General features: G+C 34.8%; 1 protein-coding gene across 1 annotated transcript; it reads left to right on the top strand.

Annotated features, from left to right (window-relative positions):
• The first annotated feature begins 5,293 nt into the window (after positions 1-5,293).
• LOC145095244 (uncharacterized) lies at positions 5,294-7,441 on the top strand. The gene is made up of 3 exons (XM_079033157.1): positions 5,294-5,660; positions 5,848-7,134; positions 7,212-7,441. Exons 1-3 carry the CDS (start codon positions 5,294-5,296, stop codon positions 7,439-7,441), a joined length of 1,884 nt encoding a protein of 627 aa, XP_078889283.1.
• The last annotated feature ends 14,757 nt before the right edge of the window (positions 7,442-22,198 follow it).

The raw sequence follows: 22,198 nt of genomic DNA, 5'->3' as shown, positions 1-22,198 counted from the left end.
ATCATTCGTATTATTCTAAATTTTATTTAATATTTTAGATACATAATACATCGCATAAAAATGCTATTTGACATCATTACCAAACCACTAATACATCACATAACTGCTTTACAAAAATATTACTGACAATATGAGTTAAAAGTCTACAAAAACTGGTCTTTCTATTGTCACTTTTTAAACTAAACAATTCAAACAAATAATATAACTTTGAAAATTTTAAAAAAAAAAGCATAAAAGTTATTATTCAAACAAATAACAAAGCTAGACACCGGGAATAATTTGGAGAAAACACATCCTGCAATTAATAGCAAATGAATTAACCAAAATTATTTACCTCTTCATGAGAGTTAGTAGTGATAGCAAAAAAAAGTGAGTGTACCATTCAACTTCAGCCTATAATTAAGTACATATATCAATAATTGCAAATAAAATATGAACCATGAGATTAACGAAAAAAACTCTAATCAGTTAAAACAGTAAAAAGTTGTTTTTTATTTGGTTAGCATTGCTATTATTCCACAAAAAAATTTAACTTCTTTGTTGTAACATGACCAAATGAAAGTATGGTGCTATAAATTTATTAAAAAACAAGTAAAATGAAACTACTTTGCTATTTTTTCAAATAACCCTTCAATATAATTACCTCAAGAGTCTTGGAACCCCACATTGGAGATCACTTTTATGTGCTTTCATCATTCTCTCCAGCATATTTGATAACAAAAAGTCGGGTGAATGTAAGTTGTAAACTATTTTTGTTTCACCAAAAGCATGAACTGGTGTTGTAAATTAGAGTATTTTGGTGGACATAATATTACCTAATCTTCTCTTCCATTAAACTAATTAAATAGATTTGCTGAGTATGAACATGTAATTATTGTTTATGGCTAGCCATTTAGCCTTTAACAAGGTTTAGATTAATATTGTCAAACTCCTTTTACACATCTTCATGGTAGTGGAAGCAAGCTTTCTTGGATATAGAGCATCACACAAAATAATAAAGAAAACCTCATTCTTTACCACATAGCTTCGATTAGATATCAGAACAAATCAACTAGACTAAAATTAGGAACAGGGAACTGTCATGAATATATTTCTAATTTAAATGGATCAAAAGTATACAATAAAAAATAGAAAGAAAACAGGGTTCGACTTATCTAATGCTACATTGTAAGCTACATACTTGCAACAATGGCGAGGGAAGAGGATTGTAGTGGTGGAAGGTGACAAATCTACCATGGAATAAACACAGAAACGATAACTCACCTGTCTACCGTCGATACGGTGCTGGGGTGATTGAGAGAGAAAATACAACCATCGTTCTCTATTTTTAATCTGCAGAGGAAGAGATTGAGATAGAACCAAAAAGTTATTTATAAGCGGTGGTCAATGAGAAGCAGAGGAGATGTACCCTAGATTTTGTGATGATGACCATTCGACTTCTTACCGAATTCTCCAATCAAGTTCTCTTCTTCTGATATTACGATTTCCAATTTCCATATTCGGTGTCGCTCCGTTTCCTTTTGAAATTAGATTTCCGATTGATCCCCATTAGGCTAACCGGTATACTATCAACGAAGCGGACCGTGGTCTAGTGGGCCACGAACCACGGACGTGCACACCGTCCCGGTGGTTCGTGGTCGACCGTGGTCGTTGCAAGTTGTGGTCGGGACAACGAATTGAAACGAGGATTGCTATTGGTTGTTTCTTTTTGGAGCCGTTGAACGGCTATTTTGGCCGTTTCTTTTTTTTTTTTTTTTTTTTTTTTTTTCAAACTCAATTATAAAAACTCAATACCAAAACACATACACATACATACACATTCTACACTCAATTACACCTATGGATCCCTCGACAAATATGGAATTTTTAAAAAGTTTTGACTCGGATGACGACGTAGAATTCGTCGAGACATTCTTCAATGTTGTGCAACACGTTCACGCCGAAGAAAGTTCGAATGCAGCGCGTACAAGGGCGGTTATCAATCGTGATCGCCAAGCCGCACACGACTTATTGGTACGTGATTACTTTGCCGATAATTGTCTTTATAATGACGACTCGTTCGAACGTCGTTTTCGTCTGAATAAGGTTATATTTTTACGTATTAGTAATGCTTTAGAATCTAGTTATGATTTTTTTCAAACAAAAACCCGACGCTAGAGGAAGAATGGGTTTTAGTAGTATACAAAAATGTGCGGCTGCTCTTAGGTATTTGGGATACGGTATAGCATTTGATGCATCTGACGAATACTTGAAAATATCCGAGAGGACCGCGGTTGAATGTGTAGATTGGTTTTCTGCATGTGTTTATGAGGTTTTTCACGAAGAATATTTGTGTAAACCTACTCAACGTGATATTGAGAGATTATATTCGGCTCATGAAGAGAGGCATGGATTTCCCGGTATGCTTGGCAGTCTAGATTGTACGCATGTGGCTTGGGAAAAATGTCCAACTGCATGGCGTGGTCAGTTCACTCGAGGAGATATAGGTGAACCAACTATCATCCTAGAAGCTGTTGCATCTCAAGATTTGTGGATATGGCATGCCTTTTTTGGAGTAGCGGGGTCTAACAACGACCTTAATGTTCTTGGTCAGTCTCCACTTTTCAACGATATTTGGACCGGCAAAGCACCTGATATGACGTTCACGGTAAACGGGCACGCGTACAAATATGGTTACTACCTTGGTGATGGGATATACCCGGATTATTCTACATTGATGAAGGCATACTCAGTTCCTCGAAGTGAAAAAGCAAAATTGTTTACAAAAAAACAGGAATCAGCGAGAAAGGATATCGAGAGGGCATTTGGAGTCCTTAAGCAAACATGGCATGTAGTGAAATATGCTACACGACTTTGGGATAAAGAAAGAATTAAGCGAATGGTCCTAGCATGTATTATAATGCATAATATGATTATTGAAGATGAAGGTCGAGCGATTTGCACGTATGTCCGAACGACGTTGTCGTTCCAATTGAGGAGTTCGTACCCGGAACGAATGCTTTTTTGGAGCGAGTTGTCGAAATTCATAACAGTGAAACGTGTTTCAATCTTCGAGAAGATGTCGCGGAACATTTGTACCAACATAGCATGAACGACGATTATGATTTTTATATGTATGTTTATTCGTTTTCTTATTAATGTAATGTTTGTTTTCTAGAATGTAGTTTAAAATTGTTATTTTATTTTTATAATTAATGAAAAAATAGTTTAAAAAAATAAATGCTTTTTACTTTTAAAAATTGTAATTTTATTTTAATTTTTGGATTAAAAAAAAAGTAATGTTATTGTATTTTTGAATTAAAAAAAAAGTTATTTTATTGTATTTTTGAATTAAAAAAAAAGTTATTTTATTGTATTTTTGAATTAAAAAAAAATAAAAATAATGATGTGGAGTGGTGTGTTAGTGGTAAGTATCCATGTTAGTGGTAATGGAATGTGATGCTGATGTGGCACCCACCACATATATGGTATGTGGTGGGTATAACGAATGTTCTTATGTCTTGTTGAAAAATGACAATACTCTCTCTAATCATACCATATTGGGAAGTATGTGAAATTGTGGATGTGGATTTTGGAGGGAAATATAGAGTTGTAGGCGGGAAGGAAAAATCAATGTGAAAGAGGGAAACTAATTAGAATAAATTAGAATAAATGATATCTAACCATTATAAAATGAATAAAATAAATTTTAATGTTTTTAATTATTAAATTATTTATATGATATCATGATATGTGATATGTGTCACGTATTTTGTTTTATTGTTTACATTGTTACTTTTTTCTTGATTGTTTTCTTAAATGTTATTTATAAACAATTGTGTTAGAAATTTAGGATATATTAGCACTTGAAATTATGAGTGTTTAGGTGGTATTTAATTTAAAAATTGATTGAAATGATAAAAGAAAAAAATATGTTAATTGTTTAATCTAAATCATGAAAGTAACTTTATTTTTTTTATCACTTTTTAGGAAATCCATCATATATTTGCAACATCCATTTAGTAATTTAGTTAGTATCATGTACATTGCATATGCTTTTAGATATATACTTATCCAAAATTAATATAATAAAGTTGAATTTTCAAGATTCTCATTTTAAAACTGTTTGTTAAATAATTTGTCTCGTATAGTCATTATATAAATACTTTCTCTAGTATATTGATTATATTAAAATATATATTTTGAAATTATAGATGGATCGCAGTTATTGGATGTACAAAATGAAACGTTCAGACGTTAGATACTTGGCATGTTTGGCCGATTTTCTAAAAGTTGCAGAGGAAAATCGGGTGAAAAAGGGAGAAGGTTACATATGGTGTCCTTGTATTGATTGTCAAAATTGTCATATGTACACTGATTCTACAAAAATAGAAGAACATCTGATAACTCGTGGGTTTATGAGTAACTATACGTGTTGGTCACGACATGGTGAGATATTGCTCGATCAGAACACAAGTTTCTCAGAACTTAACAACGAAACTGATTGGAATGACGATCATGAGAATGTGTATGATATGTTCCATGATTGTGAGGATAATGTTCCTGAAAAAGAATATTATGACGAATTTCAACAATTGTTTGACGAGTCAGAAAAACCATTGTATACTGGGTGTACAAAATTTACCAAACTTTTAGTTGTGCTCAAATTGTTTAACATAAAAGCAACCAATGGTTGGAGTGATACAAGCTTCACAAGTCTACTTAAGATTGTGCATGAAATGCTTCCCGAAGATAACGAGCTCCCTGTTTCATTATACCAAGCAAAAAAATTAATTTGTCCAATGGGATTGAAAATCAAAAGAATACATGCATGTCCAAATGATTACATGTTATATAGAAACCAACATGCGGACCTAGATAAGTGTATTATATGTGGTACTTCGCGGTATAAGAGGAAAGCCCAGATGGAAGAAGAAAATATTATAGCGACCAAAAAAGGCCCAGCTGCTAAATTATTATGGTATTTTCCAATCATACCAAGATTGAAATGGTTATTTGCGAATGCCAAAGATGCAAAGCTGTTGAGATGGCATGCTAAGTGTAAAATAGACGATAAGATTAGACATGTGGCTGATTCTCCTCAATGGAGGAATATCAACAATGATTTTGAAGAATTTGGTCAAGAGATTAGAAATATTCGATTCGGACTTAGTTCTGACGGTTTTAATCCATTTGGAAGTCTGACGGTTTTAATCCATTTGGAAGTCTGAGTAGTCGTCATAGTACATGGCCAGTACTTCTTTGTATCTACAATCTCCCACCTTGGTTATGCATGAAACGAAAATATATTATGATGTCATTGCTAATTCAAGGTCCAAAACAACCTGGAAACGACATCGATGTGTATTTGGCTCCATTAATAGACGATATGAAAATATTATGGAATTCCGGTGTTGAAGTGTATGATGCATATATAGGGCATAATTTCCAACTAAGAGCCATGATTTTTTGCACCATAAGTGATTTCCCGGCATACGGGAATTTATCAGGATACAGTACAAAAGGGAAAAAGGCATGCCCTATTTGTGAAGACGACACACATTCATTATGGTTAAAAAACTGCAAGAAACTGTATACATGGGTCATCGAAGATTTCTTCCACATAAACACCGTTATCGTAGAGAAAAAAAGGTCTTCAATGGTAGAATCGAGAAAAAAAGGCAAGAAAACCATTAAATGGAGAAATTTTATTTTCCCGACTTGAAAATCTAAACATTGTGTTCGGTAAAGTAAAAGGTAAAAGTAGATCTGTTACCAATAGTATTTGGAAGAAAAGGTCTATATTTTGGGATTTACCATACTGGAAGCACTTGCAAGTCCGACATTGTCTTGATATCATGCATATAGAGAAAAATGTTTGTGAAAGTTTGTTAGGGTTATTGTTAAACCTTAAAGGGAAGTCAAAAGATGGGGCTAACGTTCGAAGAGACATGGTAGCAATGGGAATTAGACCCGAGCTTGCTCCAGTTGAGAATGTTGGGAAACGTACGTATTTGCCTCCAGCATGTTATACCATGTCCAAGGATGAAAAAACAAAATTTTGCCAATGCTTGCATACTATGAAGGTTCCATCTGGCTATTCAGCTAACATTAAGAAGTTGGTGTCGATGAATGACTTAAAATTGGTAGGTATGAAATCCCATGATTGTCATGTTTTGTTGACACATATGATTCCCATTGCAATTCGTGGAATACTTCCAGACCGTATTCGACACACGATCACAAAGCTTTGCTTGTTTTTTAACATGATTCATTCAAAAGTTATTAGCCACGAAGAGTTGGATTCATGGCAAAGTGATATTATCATGACTTTATGCCAACTCGAGATGTACTTTCCACCTTCTTTTTTTGATGTAATGGTTCACCTGATATCTCATATCGTAAGAGAAATAAAGGTTTGCGGTCCAGTTTTCCTACGATACATGTATCCATTCGAGAGATATATGAGTGTCTTAAAAGGGTATGTAAGGAACCAAAATCGACCAGAGGGTAGTATTATTGAAGGATATGCTTCAGAAGAGGCGATTGAATTTTGTACAGACTATCTTCAAGGTGTCAAGAATATTGGCATTCCGAGATCTCGACATGCAGGTAGACTTGTAGGGACCGGGACAACTGGATTGAAAAGGCTTGTTCCAAATCGTAAGGAATTTCAGCTTGCACATTTTACAGTGTTACAACACATGACAATCATTGCTCCATACATAAATGAGCACAAAAGAATGCTACAGACGAAGCATAGAAATAAGGGCGAAAGATGGTTGACTATTGAGCATAACAAAACCTTTGCAAAATGGCTGAAAAATAAAGTGAAAGCAAGTTATGACGGAGAAAGTATGGATGAAGTAGTAGTGAGTTTGGGAAATGGTCCGCAAAATCTTGTGGCAACGTACCAAGGCTACGATATCAATGGGTATACATTTTACACCAATCGGCAAGATGGTAAAAGTACATTTCAAAATAGTGGAGTGACACTAATAGCCTCTACAATGGAATTCAGTGGGGCTAATCACGAGGAAAGGTGCAAGATCGCTAAAGACTCTTACTATGGTGTCGTTCAAGAAATTTGGGAATTGAAATATGATTCCATCATTGTACCCATGTTCAAGTGCAGATGGGTTGACAACCAACGAGGTGTTAAGTTGACAACGATGGTTTCGCTATTGTCGATCTTTCAACAAATGGTTATGCATCTGAGCCATTTATTTTAGCCAAGCAAGCCACCCAAGTATTCTTTGTTGAGGATCCGAAATATTTAGGATGTCACATTGTCTTGCACAGTAAACGACGTATACTCGGTGTTGATGATGTCACAGATGAAGAAGAAAACGATCATTTTGATGAGCTACCTCCATTTTCCATTGGTATCCCATCTTCGGATGATAATGTTGATGATACCACTTACTTAAGATCTGACCATGATGAAGGATTATGGGAATGATGGCATAATACACTTTTAAAAGGTAACAACCTAGTTATTTGATTTGAAGCAAACAAAATTCATTGTAAAGTTGCTATTATGATCAACATATTAATACAATTTGTTTTATTACAGGTCGAACAACAACGATATAAGAAGATGTGCTTGCTCATTGGATTTGTTTGGAGAAGATTTAATGTAGTTAGGCTTTCAGTTTAATTATTTAGGTCCAAAAAACCTTTTAAATTTGGTTTGTATTGAAATGTTTTTATTGAAAATGATTGTTCTTAAGTTGAAATTAAACTAACTTTGCAACATCCCAAAATACCACATACCATAAAAACCGTAAGCACAAAGCTTAGTGGGTTCCCCAAAATACCACATACCATACAAACCATTGGGCATAACCCGCATATTAGGCCCAACCCACCATAATGGGCCTGGCCTTGCCAAACCATTAGGCCTAGCCTATCATACAAATGTAAAAGTCACAAAGATAGTTAACACGTACATAACTTACAATGGGCCTAGCACAACACACAAATGGGCCTATCCCGTCATACAACGAGCCTAGCCCGTCATATATATAGGCCCCGCCCAATATGCGTACGCCCTATGTACTCTTTCAGGGTCCAAAAATCCTAAAAAAGCTCTTAATGGTTAAAACAATGACTTCCAAACTTGGATATGACCCTAACGAGATGATTAACACGTAAAGTTGGCAACTTTACTCCTTTGAAAGGCTTAATGAGACCAAAACCTTAATACAATCCATAATAATCACCCAAACTCATGCATGCACCACAATAACTCATAAAGATGACATTTTTATGAACAAGAGACCTCCCGAATGTCAACATCCAACATACAAAGCTCTTGGAGTAGTCCATACTCATAATGATGACTTTAAGGACCCAAAATGAACCCAATATACTCCTTAAACTATATCTAACACCTAGATTCATCAAGATAAAAACTTTATACCTCCAAAAGATAGATCAAGGTGCACAAAGGTTGGATCCAAAAACTCCAGGCAATTTCACACTTTTCTAAGAAGCTTCTTCTTATTCAAAGATCACCAAAATGCATGAAATACCATAAAAAACTCAAAAAACCACTCAAATAAGGGCCAGGGTTTCATTTATAGGGTTTAGAGGGATGGCGGCTGAAGATAATAAGGTTTGGTGGTGAGTTAAGGAGCTTAAACAGGGTCTAAGATCCTAATTAGGGTGTAGGTCTGACTCGAGTGAGCATAGCGTACTGCCTAGAACACTCGTAATCACACTACTTAGTACGCCTCACATACTCGATTAAGCCCTAAAATCACTAAACTTCCAAAGGCCATAACTTCTTCGTTATAAGTCCATTCCGACGATCTTTATATCCACGAAGAGGTAATGAGAAGCTCTACACTTTTATCAACTCATACTTGCCTTAATACTTCCCGAACGAAAATCCAATTTCCATGAAAGCCCGAACTAACACTGTACTGAAATACTATTTGGCTCCAAAACACAAACCGAACTCCCGGATCATCCAAATTACATTACCCACACCCAAATTGGTATAGATCTCTTTTCCTCAAAGTCCCGAAGCCTGATGATACTCGGTCTTCGGGTCACCATCCTACATTATTAGGAAATGATTTGGAACAGGCCGGGCGTTATAAACTTCAACAACAAAATAATTTTATTATTAACCTATAAGCAGAATATTATTAAATTATTTTTTAATAAAACCAGAATATCAATAATATCTAAAAAATATTGCTATTGAATTTCATTATATTAAAATTTATATTATATTAAATTTTATGAATGTGACATATAATAAATAATTATGTATAAGAGGGCGTTTGAAATTGAAAAGTTTCAAAGGAAATGGAAGTTAAATCATTTGCAATTTTAATATCCGTAAACAAATCTTCTATTGATTTAGTCAAATTTGATATTAATTTTATGCAAATGGGTATATAATCAAATGAATATTAATTACGGAGAGTTAAGAAAACAAGTGTATACCAATCGAAATTAAACTTATACATTAGGCATGGGGAATTAAAAAACAAGATTATATTAATGGTAAATGGACCTTATACGTTATCATTTTCCATCACAGGTTATTAATTAATCAAAATTTTGTTTCCATAATGAAAATTAACCATAACTACTTCTTATAAAACAAATCGTTTTCTACTTTCTACCATCAATCAACCACGTTGTCTAATGGAGAAAAATTACCGCCATTAATTTTCGATATCCCGCCATTTGACCCACTATGCGGTTTTTAAGCTCCTCTATGATACTAAAACTCAGAAACCACCAGGTTAAGTCCCCAATATAGCAATACACACAAATAATGTCAATGCTTAGCTTCATCACCGCCATAGCCAATAAACTATTGAGGTATACAATGGATGATCAACCACAACAGCCACCGCAACCACAAGAGAGAAAAAAGAGAATAGCCACACAACTAATTGACAATCAAGAGCCACAAGAAGTTGATTTCAATCATTTTGGTCTGCATTATGGGGATAAACAAATTAAGTTTGCCAATGAGTGTGGAGTCCTCACACGATCGATGATTTCTATCAATTATCGAACTTGGAAGAAAGTGTCGCAGGGTGAACTTGAAATGTTGTGGTTAAGTATTAAAGTATGATATCTAAGACCTATTATATGTGTTTTCATTTAGTCAGAATATGTTATTAACGGTTAAAATCTTTACTTTGACATAAACAGAGACGATGGAATATTCAAAATAACAAACGCAGAGGTGATGTGCTTAAAATTTGCAACACTGCATGGAAATCCTACAAGAAGAGGCTCATACGTGATTTCATGGCCAATGGAAGAGATCCAATTCCAATCTACCCATATCTAGACCCTGATACATGGAAAACCTTCAAAAAAGAGAGATCTTCAAAGGAATTTCGGGTTTGTTGGACTTTAGTTCATCTGATTCTTTCGATGAAATTAATTATTGTAATGCAAATGTTTAAATTGTGTTACCTATGTTTGCAGGCAATAAGTGAGAAAGCGAGAACCAATGCAAAGCTTCAAAAAAATCCTGCACGATTAGGTCCACATGGATATCGGGGTAAACAAGCTCAGTGGGAAAAAGAGATTGCATCTGGAGGGTTGTCAGAAGAGTTGGCATTAGAATTGTGCAAGATAAAAAGCTAGTGTTCAAGAGATTTTGTCATGGGTAGGCTATCTAAAACTGATTCTGGATCGTATTATGCACCACCTGGCATACAACCAACAATGACTAAGCTTGTAAGATATTTCTTCCTTTTTAAATTTTGTTATAATTTCTATTGAAATAATTGAATTCTAGTATATTTACAAAGCAAGGTGAGATAAAGTTAAGTTAACCATGAAATATAGAATTCTAGATTAATGCTAATTATCAATGTCTCAACTAACAGCTTAAGGACATCAATGTTTTTTTTATCTGGTAATGCCTTGCTAGCTTTGTTCCAATAAAATGTTGATGTTGTAACTAATCCCTACAACATCAATTGCATTTCTTTTGAGAATATCAATCAGGTAGCAATTTCCCAGATCCATATATGCATCTACTTAGCCTTCATGATAATGAATTAATTACACAATCTTAAACCTTTATATATATAAATGAAATCAGTCCTTTAATACATGAAACAAAGGAGCTAGCCTACTTAAGGTTGCTCTTATTGAATGTTTTTAACAACAAGTAAGGTTTTGTAGATTACACACTGGTACAGTATTTATTCACATAATCCTGTTGTTTTTGTTAACAGGCAGAGGTCGAAAGTCAAATGTCCCGGGGAGATTGGGTGCCTGAACCCGGAGAGGATTCATTGACAGCGGTGTTAGGAAGGGAGCACCCTGGCCGAACTAGGTCAGTTGGTCACACTGTCGGACTGAGAAAAGCCATGCAAGGGAATGATAAAAAGAAGAGGAAAATGCATGTGAAAGAATCTATGAATGAGATGCGCGCCATGATAGATGACCTTACAAAACAGGTGGCAGAGGTAAAGGCAATGATGCAGGAGTCTAACAAGCAAGTTGTGGACAATGAGAGCCCAAGGGTTACAAAACAGGTGGCAGAGGTAAAGGCAATGATGCATGAGTCTAATAAGCAAGTTGTGGACAATGTGAGCCTAGGGGTTCTGAATAGTAGCTGTGACTCAATGCCAGCCTTGGTTGAGATAACAGTAATTGTGTGTACCTATTTGCTTGAGTTTTAATCTTGATACTGTATTTTAACTTTCAATTAGGTATTTAACATTCGTGTTATTTATATACAAAACCTGCTTGCTTGCAGAACCCTACTCAATGTAAATTGGTGTTTCCATATGGTGCATTGGACCAGAATTGCGCTAGTGGGCTGGTCTTTCCCTACGAGAATGGGCTAATACACTCACTCCCTCTGCGTGAAAACCACCTTAAAGTTTTGATAGACAAAATCAACAAAGACTTTCAGGGTCTTCCAATTCCTGTAGTGACTGATGAAGCCAGTAATCTTCAAAGTGCAGTTGGCCAAATAATTCAATGGCCACGGAATGCTATTATTCTAACTGAGGAACATTCTTTTTATCCTTGATTTTTGTAGTTACTACATATATATATATATATATATATATATATATATATATATATATATATATATATATGCATCAAGTTATTACCAATGTGTTTAATCAAATGGTTTGTGGATATAGATACAAGGAAGAAAGCTACAGAATTCAACTCCAAGTTCGCTACAAACCCCGGTAGGGGGTTGTACAAAAAAGAACACACTCGCTCCAATGAACAAATCGAAGCCAATTGAATTACTACGTGAGCGATTAAAGAACAACCCATTAATTCATGTTGTAGCTGATTATGGCATTTTAGAAGCTGAGAAATTTGAGTTTTGGATTGCACGAGAAGAAATTCTTCGTTTGTTGAACAAAAGAACACTTGATGTTACCATTCTAACGGTTTGGCAGATGTAAGTACACTTAAATTTCTTAATATTTTTTCTCCGGTGCTTAGATATTAGATGATCGTAACATGTTTTTGTCTTATTTTTAGGAATCTACATTCGATCTCACGTTTGAAGAACAAATGCTCTTTCCTAAACCCGCATAGGATTCTTGGGGCAGATTGCCAAGAAAACCCGGAAGCTGTCATAAATTACATTGTTGATGCGATGCGAATTAATCAAGGAAAAAAATTTCTTATCGCTCCATATCTTCAAAGGTTATTTATGTTACTATAATAATTGTTAAATGTTCTCCATATTTATAGTTTATACTGATACCTTAAACATTACAAGTGAGCATTGGGTCCTCTTTGTCATTTCCCCTCATAATCGCACCGGGTACATATTGGATTCAATCAGGAGTCCTATACAAAAGCCTATGGATACCTATTACCTACTCAAGAAACATGTTGACACGTAAGAAATATCTTAAAATTTGTTTTCTTTTATATATTTTTTTTATTACAACACTAATTTTTCTTTTTTAGGGCTTTTGCAAGGTACGGGAAAGACGCATCAAATCCAATTAGCTAGACGCTCGCTGAGGTAATTCATGTCACTATATCCAAAAAAATAGATTTTGTATTTCACTTGTTTGATTAGTGTACATTTGTGATTACAATTTAGTGCAACCAACAACCGGGCGATTGGGAGTGTGGGTATTATGTAATGAAATGGATGACAGATTTTGTGATGGTTGAACAACACGGATTCTTGAGTAGAGTAAGTACTTAAATATATATATATATATATATATATATATATATATATATATATATATATATATATATATATATATATATATTTTGTCATTTGTCTATCACAATATACTCTATCTTTCTTATATAACAATTGTAATTTATATTTTTATAGACTGCTACCCCTTGGAATGACACAACTCCATTTTCTGAAACCACCTTGTTTTCAACTGTTGTTAAGTGGGCAACACAATTCCTGAACAAATATATGAAAGATGTGGTTGGGTAGAAAGGCATATCTGGTTAGTTTTTAATATTTACAACATCAAACTTTTAGTTTAACTTTAACCATTGTGTGCCAAACTAAGAACACCTACCCTGCATATGATGTTCTAACCTGGTTCTTCTTTCATGTTTAGTTATGGCAAATCAAGAGGCACAATGATGAAGGCTGGACTCAAAATGATTAGAACCATCATTGCTAGTTTTAGTTTTTGTATTTAGTCAGTTGCAACAATTGTTTAACTTAGTTAACAATATTTTTATTATTGTTTGAACTTTATTGTTGGTATTAGCAACTGGTCATTTTAAATTGAAATATTTTGTTTATTGTTGAATCTACCTAATTAAGTAGTTGAAGGTTTCTTTGCTTACTCTTTCATGTTTTTATGTTGGTAATTTTTTTTATCTTCTATTAACAACATTTGGATGCTCATGGGATTGTGGAATTGGTGGTATGTGTAAAGTCTTAACTGTGATTTCATACAAGAAAAGTGGCTATATTATTGAATTCATTAGACCCGGTTGCATAGGTAAAACCGGGCTCTATTTTCCTAATAAGACCCGGTTGCAAAACCGGGTTCTTTTTATACTTTCACATAAGACTCGCCTTCATATAACCCTGTTGCAAAACCGGGTTCTATTAGCCATATTAACTGGGTTTTTATAGCCTTTTTTGTAGTAGTGTCGATCAACGTGTAAATTGTTTAATGGGATTATGTTATAGGTTGTTTCATCAGATATTGGGTGTGTATCCGGTGAACGGTTAGACGGTGGACGGCGCTGCGTGCGAGTCATATGGCGCGATTGATGTTCAATTTTTTAGTTTGAGACGAGACACGTGAATGCAAGGTTTTTGCATTCCACAGAAATGATTTGCAAAGCATGAGGCGGGGCCATCACACCAATTGTATATTACAATTACAAATGATATGCATGTGCATGCACTACCAAGTCTACCATTAAAATACAAAGTACCCAATAGTGGATTCCAATTTAATTTGAACTAAACTATATTATATTATCAAGTTGCAGTGGTCCTATATTATAAATTATTTGAATCTGTATATCACGGTCCTATATTATAAATTATTTGAATGTGTATATAACTACTAGAAACTTGACTTTAAGTTACGGATTTTGCTATGGATTTATTCTCTAGCAACATTTAGAGTTATAGCTAAAGAATTACCATAGATCTACTATGTTTTTTATAATTATTTTATTTATTTAACATATGGAATATTAATGAGGATTTACCGAGGGCTCGATCTCGCAAGTATATATTGATCCACTACTATTCCTCGCTAATCAGTTGAAAAATGAAGACACTTAGCTAGGGTTCAACGAGGGATAAAAAAATTGTGTCATCCGGTACGCATTTAGCGAGAGAACGACGACATAAACTATATTTGGGGTATCTGCTTTTTGTTTTTTCTATCGCCAATCTCTCTCGCGGAAATTGGCGCAACCCAGTTCCATTTTCACAGAGGTGATGTAAGTTTCCTTCCTCCAGCTTTATCACAGTAAGTTTCCTTCAATCTGTTAACCCAATTTCGGTTCTACTTTATCTCACCATCTCTGTTCGAACAGATGACGATACTACTCACCATTGCAACTTCCGATTCCGGCAACCACCACATTTTTTAATCTGAAAGTATTCTTCCTTAACTTCCGATTCAAGTAAATCTCTTGATTTTATTTGCTTTAGTCATATATTAGGTTAGTTTTAGTTCAATTGCATAATATACTTCGTTAGGGTTTAATTTCCCCATTTTTTCTTTTTCAATCAACATCCCTCTTATCTCTTAGCATTACATACATGAATCACCTTGAATCGTTAGCGTTTAATGTCTGATAGAACCCTTTGTGTATTTTACTGGAGTTTGAAGAACGGGACATTTCAATTGATATGGATATTGATTCAGAATTTGTCTAACTGCCAGTTAAACCGAGCAACATGAGTCTTTATCTTTCAGGCCAGCAAAGCATCCATAACCTCTCGTGTTCACATAATTTACCTCTCGTGTTCACATAATTTTTCAGCAGAACAGTTGGGCACAATATTATCTTAGTGTCTCATGTTCCATGCTTCTCTTTCTAGTTTTCATTGTGACTGATTACATAGCATAATGCATTGTTAAAGTGGAAGCATATCATTTGTATATACTCATAAGTTGCACATTAGCTAGGTGATCAGATTATTCAGGGTTAGATGAGAATGTCTTTGGTATAACTCATCTGAATCAATTGTATTTTTGTGTATGAGGATTCATTAAGAGGACAAATTGTTAGAGCTCTGATAATTATGGATTCTTTAAGCATATATGAAAAAGAAAAACTTTATTTTATGTCGACCAACACAAAATCTGATCACTAACACCTTAATTGGTAGGCTGATGAAATTTAGTTGCCTTTGAAATTCCATGTATTTTATTACACATAAAAGTTTACATGTATTTTGTTATATAAAAATATATTCACAAAGCTAGATTCACCTCCAGCAACGTTGTTTAGTTGCCGCATTTCTAATATTCTTACCCTAGCTATTAGTAAGTACATATAAGCAAGAGAAAGTATCAACTGAAAATTGAAGTTCCTATAAATTTATGATTTCCTTTTTGATGAAGAATCTAATAGTTGTATATTATAGATTCCTGTTGACTAGTTTGATAACTTGATGGGAAAGAGTAAAGTATCATCATCTACTTGTGTTAATGATTGATGAGCATTTTGAAATTGAAATACCATTTATATACTTGATGCATAATAGCTAAAGGTAACAAATTCTATCAATAAATTTTGAAATTGAAATACCACTTATATACTTGACACGTAATAGAAGTGACAAAGTAAATATAATAATACTGTAGTACTTTATGCCCATTTTTTGTCTTCTCAAACATGTTATCTCCTAACAAAATCTTTTGTTCTAATAGAGCCAAAGTAGCCAAATCCTGATTCCCACTCACATATTCCATTCCACTTTCTTGAATTCCACCAAATTCTTTATATCTATCTTGGTTATTGACTTTTTGGGCTTTTGTTGTTTGACCTCCACTATGTAAACCTTGAGAATAAAAAGGTCCTTGAAACTGAGCATGTAGAACTTGATATTGAGAATAAAAAATGTTACTACTAACCAGGCTCAACTAACCTAGAAAGAATGGTCCATCATCAAACTTGGAAAGAGCATTCTCAATATAATTAAAACTAGCAGTTGTTGCAATTATATATATTTATCAAATTACATATTATATTCAGTTTTAAAATTTCATAATTGGCCTTTAATTTCAAAAGGAAATATACTAGCTTCATCAACCCCATCTCCCTTGAATGAGGTGGTCATAGATTTATTGAATGTACCGATGTACGATAGCAACTCTTCTCCAAATTCTTTTTTTAAGATGATCCTATATTATAGTTTTGTAATTATAATCGACTGAATCAACTTTTTCTTTTAAAGATTAGGGCAATTGATTTCAATTATGTATGAAATCTTACATCAGGATAGAGTGAGGGTCCTTCGAAATTGGCGTTGATATATCTGATGAGATCAAGACTGTAACGCCCGCGTTTCCAGACTAGGCATTATTATTGATGTAATAGTCTAGTTTAACCCTTGTAACTTTTTTTGAAGTATTAATGATGAAATATTTGAATATTATGTGAATTATGTGAATTATGTGTTTATTTTCTTAATTATTATAATTTAATGAATTAAGAATAAAATAAGCGTCAAAATTAAAGTGTGAGATAAGCCCGATATCTTTGCATAACGATTTAGTGGTCGAAACAAGGATTCCGAAGATATAAAGAATGCCGAAATCCGAGTTATAACGAAGAAGTTATGACCTGTAGAAGTTTCGCGACAGAACCGACAACGCTGAATGACATAAAAAGTGAAATTTACGTTAGAGAAATATTTAGCCTTAGTGATCTAAACGAAAATTGTAGAGTTCGTTAAACCGAGAGCGTGCATAAAATGAACGCCCAAATCTGACTTCGTATGAGGAAGTTATGATTTTTTGAAGTTTCGACTTAGCAGTATGCATCCCGAATACTCGATTTGAGATCGAGCTGTTTTTAGCCGAAACAATCTAAACAAGAATTGAATATCTCGTTAATTGTAGTGAAATGATGAAAAGATAAGCGAAAACGGACGTCGGATGAAGAAGTTATGATTTTATAACGGAGTTTTTGTGTCCCGGCCTACTAAAAATAAATAATAAAAATAAATTCAAAATTAGCCGACAGAGTCTAAACGAAAGTTGTAGAGTGTAGTCTCACCTACGCGTGGATATAAAGAACGTCGAAAACGGAGTTCGTATGAGGAAGATATGAATTTTTGAAGTTTATTAAATATTTTCGATATTTAATTTAAATATAAATTATCCAATATTATCCAAGGGAGGGAGTCAGCGGGCTGATCCTCATTACGCCCAGCGTAATTTCAGATTACGCCCAGCGTAAATCAAAGTTCCAGCCCCCTATAAAAGGATGTCGAGGGCAGCCGAGTTCTTTGCTCATTTCTTCCCTTTCTCTCGCGTTTTTGCATCGTTTTTTGTGCAAGAATTATCCCGAAGCCCCGGTATCATTCCTGAGCCCCGAAGCAAGTCTCGAATCCCCGAAGATCCCAAGAAGTGCCATTCCCGAGCCGAAGCTCTGCCCGCGAGGAGTCCGGTTTTTGTGAAAATCTTCCAGATCTGCCGAAGAATACTACTTCTATAAGCCGTAGTGTTGTTCGATCATCTTCTGATCAAGTGAGTGTGTAGTTACTTTCTTCTAACGCATAATTATGAATTATTTTATACGAAATACGTGTTATGTGTATATTTTGTTGTTATATGTGTGAATGTATATTCACTTTCTTCTATCTCATAGATATGATTTATTCTCTATGAAATACATGTTATGTGTATGTGTCTCATCTGTTGTTTGGAATATGTATTGAATGAGAATGCTATACAGGTTTTAAACTATGTATAAAAATATATATTTTTATCTACTAATATGTCGGGTAGAACATGGGTAGATAGTTGTGTGATAAACAGATGAGAGGCCTCGATGTTGTTTTGATTCAGTCATCTAGCGGAGTTTAGATGACGACCACAGACTTTTCTAGACAGTCCTGTAGAACGCTAGCAGGTTCGCCACCTGTAGGTGTTAATGAACTTGGGTGTTCATTCGCTGTACTCCATCCCCCTCATGGTTGCCTTATTTGACATATATTGCTGGGAAACCCCCGAATGCATGTGTTGTCACCCCGATGAAATATTCTAAGACTAGGTCCCTTGTGTTAGTTGTTTTAGGGACGTAAAGTGAGAATAACGGGAATAGGTAATTAGGTTATTGTTGGTTGGTGGAATTAAATATAATTATTTATTGTGGGTTGAAAACCCTATATGCTCACCAGGCTCCCAAGCCCGACCCACTCAGTTTATTTGTATTACAGGAAGTGGTGCACGGGCATAAGATGGATGGATCATCAAGTTGTTTTGTTTACAAGTCTGTATATGTATATATTTGTTGAACGACTTGTAATGTTATCGTTTATGCTTTATGGTCTGTATCGGAACATGACATCTCGAGTTTTGATTATATAATGAAAATACATTTCTTGATGAAATGCTTTGCTAAATATTATTTTATCATACTTTGTTTTTGGGAACAAATTCCGCAACTCGTTTACTCTGAAATTATTTTAAAAGTATAAATGAAAATCGGTCTTTTCTGGCCGAGATTTTGGGGATGTCACAGTTGGTATCAGAGCATCAGTTTAAGCGAACTAGGAATTTGTAGGATTTCTAGACTTAAACTTAAAATGCTAAGTGAAATTTTGATATGTGTGTCCGTTATGTTTTAGACACGAGCACTAGTTTATTTTAGGAAAATTGTTTAAAATGCTTTTATGTCATAAATGTTATATGTTGCCATATATGATATTATTTGTTCGCATCTATGGTCTGTTGCCGACCGGATCTGGAAACCTTATGTGTGTAGGATTCTAAGCGTACGTCTACAATATTAGAACTAACATGTAAACGTTTCAGAGTGATTAGTATGATTTGAATATCTATCGTGAATGAGGATCTAATTTCACCTTATTCGGTGTATAGATCAAAAATGGTGAGAACGAGGAGTGGAGTTGGAAATGCTGATGAAAACAGGAATCAACCACCAGTGATTGAGCAAATACCTATCGTAGCAACAGCACCTGAGCCGATAACAATGGCTGGTGTAGAAATGATGATTCCAACAATGTTGGATCATTAAATGGAGGAGACTAGACGGTTGCTTCAACAGAATCATGAAGAACTGTCAATTCATGTGGAAGAGCCCGAATTAAATGAAGGGCACTCTAAAGGTGGAAACTTCAGTGGGTCTGTTGGTCAAGCCAACCCACCGATAGTTAGACAAAACAATCAGGATGGAAGAAATGATGGAATGGGATGCAAGTACAAGGACTTTCTGACTTGCAAACCATCGACCTTCACTGGAAAGGAGGATCCGATCGGAGTTATGGATTGGATCTCGGAGATGGAATTGGCCTTTATGACTTGTGGCTGCAGAGGCAAGTTGCAGACCACGTACGTAGTGCGTCAGTTCCGAGGTGGAGCCGTTCGTTGGTGGAACACTCTAGGGAAGACTTTAAGCCCTAATGAGCCACTACAGTTGTCATGGGCAGAGTTCTTGGTGCAGTTCAAGCGCAAGTTCTGCTCGGCTCAAAATCTGTTGGAGTTGGAGAATAAGTTTCTGACATTGACGAAAGGCAGCATGTCAGTCGATGAATACACTAATAACTTTACAGACAAGATGGCGTTTGCTTTGCGCATCGTTCCAGATGAGCTGACAAAGATTGACCGGTACACAAAGGGACTCTCATGGGAGTATGCAATGCCAGTTCGTCAGGCACCTACTCTGGAGGAAGCTATTTGGGTTGCCAAGTCTGTTGAGGACATGATCAAGGGAAGGAACTACCAGCAAGGTTGAAGTTGTCGAGAAGAAAAAGTTTGAAGGAACTTTAGGTTCCAATAAGAAAAGCAAATTTTCGAAGTCTGATTCGAAAAAGTTTGGAGGAAAAGGAGGCGAAGCGAAATGGTGTGAGAAGTGCAAGAAAAAGCACTTTGGGAAATGTAGTAAGGATGTAACCTACTACAAGTGTGGAAAAATTGGGCATTTTGCCAATGAGTGTCCGTCCAACAAAAGGATGTGTTTTGGTTGTAATGAAGAGGGGCACATTTTGAAAGACTGTTCGAAGAAGAAGGAGGCAACTAAGCCCAACATCCCACCAAAGCCGAAGGCGAGAGCCTTCCAGATGACCTTGCATACCTGTCTAAACATAATTCAAATAATTAAAACAAATCTTACTTAATTCAAGGGAAAATTTTGTTTATAACCTTAGAAAGTTTAAATATTACTTATATATCCTTATAAATTTTATACTTACATATATATCCTTCTCAAATTATAAAACTCACATCTATATCCAAAGTGATAATTTAAATAGGCTTAAATTAATCAAATATTAAAAAACTTATCCAAAAATTAAAATCCTTTATGTTTGTACTAAAATATCCTTCCAAAATAAATGTAGGAAGTTACCATTTTACCCTTATACTTTAATAAATCATTTTTACCATATATATATTAGAGTAGAATTTAAGAACTTGAATCATTGATAACATATACCGTAAAACATAGTGTTGACATGTGAAGCCTTTTGTTAGGGTCCCACTTCCCTCAGGTTTGGAGGCAAGATTAACCATTTCAAGAGCATAAAATAGTTATTCCTTGCTGTAAATGGATTAAACCAAGAGCATAAAGTGCAACCCCTTCTGAATAGGGACTACCACCTCCACCACCACCAGCCGTCGCACTGAACTTAACCCAATTTGTCGCCCTGCTTAGCCAATCCTGAAATCGTATCCAAACATAATCCAAAAAGCTAAGGGGAGGAATTTGTGTCAAAGTAATTTGTTCTTATGTGTTTTGCAAGAGTTCGAATACACTCCAATTCCAACTTACATTTCCTTGATTCTGAAGATGATGAAGACTTGTTGACATCAAAAGAAAAGCATAAGCAGCGAATCACATCTTTTCCAGCTGCTTGAAGTATTCGATAATTGGAGGTCGTTGAACATTGAAAACATAAACTGTGAACACTTTTCAGGGTCTATAAGTGCATCAATGGCAAAAAGAACACCTTCTTTAACAAAAGGTCCCATGAAAACATCGGTATTATTTTGTAGGATAGTGTCAGAAATATTAAGAGCTAGCATTAGTACACGTATATCCTTCTTAGTGAACACTCCATCCAAAAACCTGAGAAATTACCAACATGAAACCATTAAAACTGAAGAGAAATTTGATAAAATAAAGTATAGTTGAGTATCAAGAATTCAAGATTATGTCCCCTTGAAATGTTGGTGCTTTTAAGCAAATCAAGAAGCATATCAGAGTTGCTGTAATAAAGTAACTTGTCAACAACAGATAGACACCCATAACAGATATATAAATCCACCCTAGAATCAACAACCTGTTCAGAAATGAGAAGAAAAGAAAGGGTATATCAGGGAAATTGTAAAAGTTATCAAGAAATCAGTACAACATGATTGACAAATGATAACCAACCTGGATCAAGCCAGGTAATAAATCATTCCCAAATTTCTGTACAAGATCAGGATGAGTCACCAAGAAAGCTTCTTTTTCTGCAGCTAATGGAACTTCTTGATTTTTGGATACAACGGGTAGAAGCTGAATCAACAACTTCAAAACTTCATGC

This window comes from Lactuca serriola, chromosome 3, assembly GCF_051521515.1.
Source record: "Lactuca serriola cultivar US96UC23 chromosome 3, Lser_US96UC23_V15, whole genome shotgun sequence".
Taxonomy (NCBI): domain Eukaryota; kingdom Viridiplantae; phylum Streptophyta; class Magnoliopsida; order Asterales; family Asteraceae; genus Lactuca; species Lactuca serriola.
This window is presented reverse-complemented; position numbering and strand designations above follow the sequence as displayed.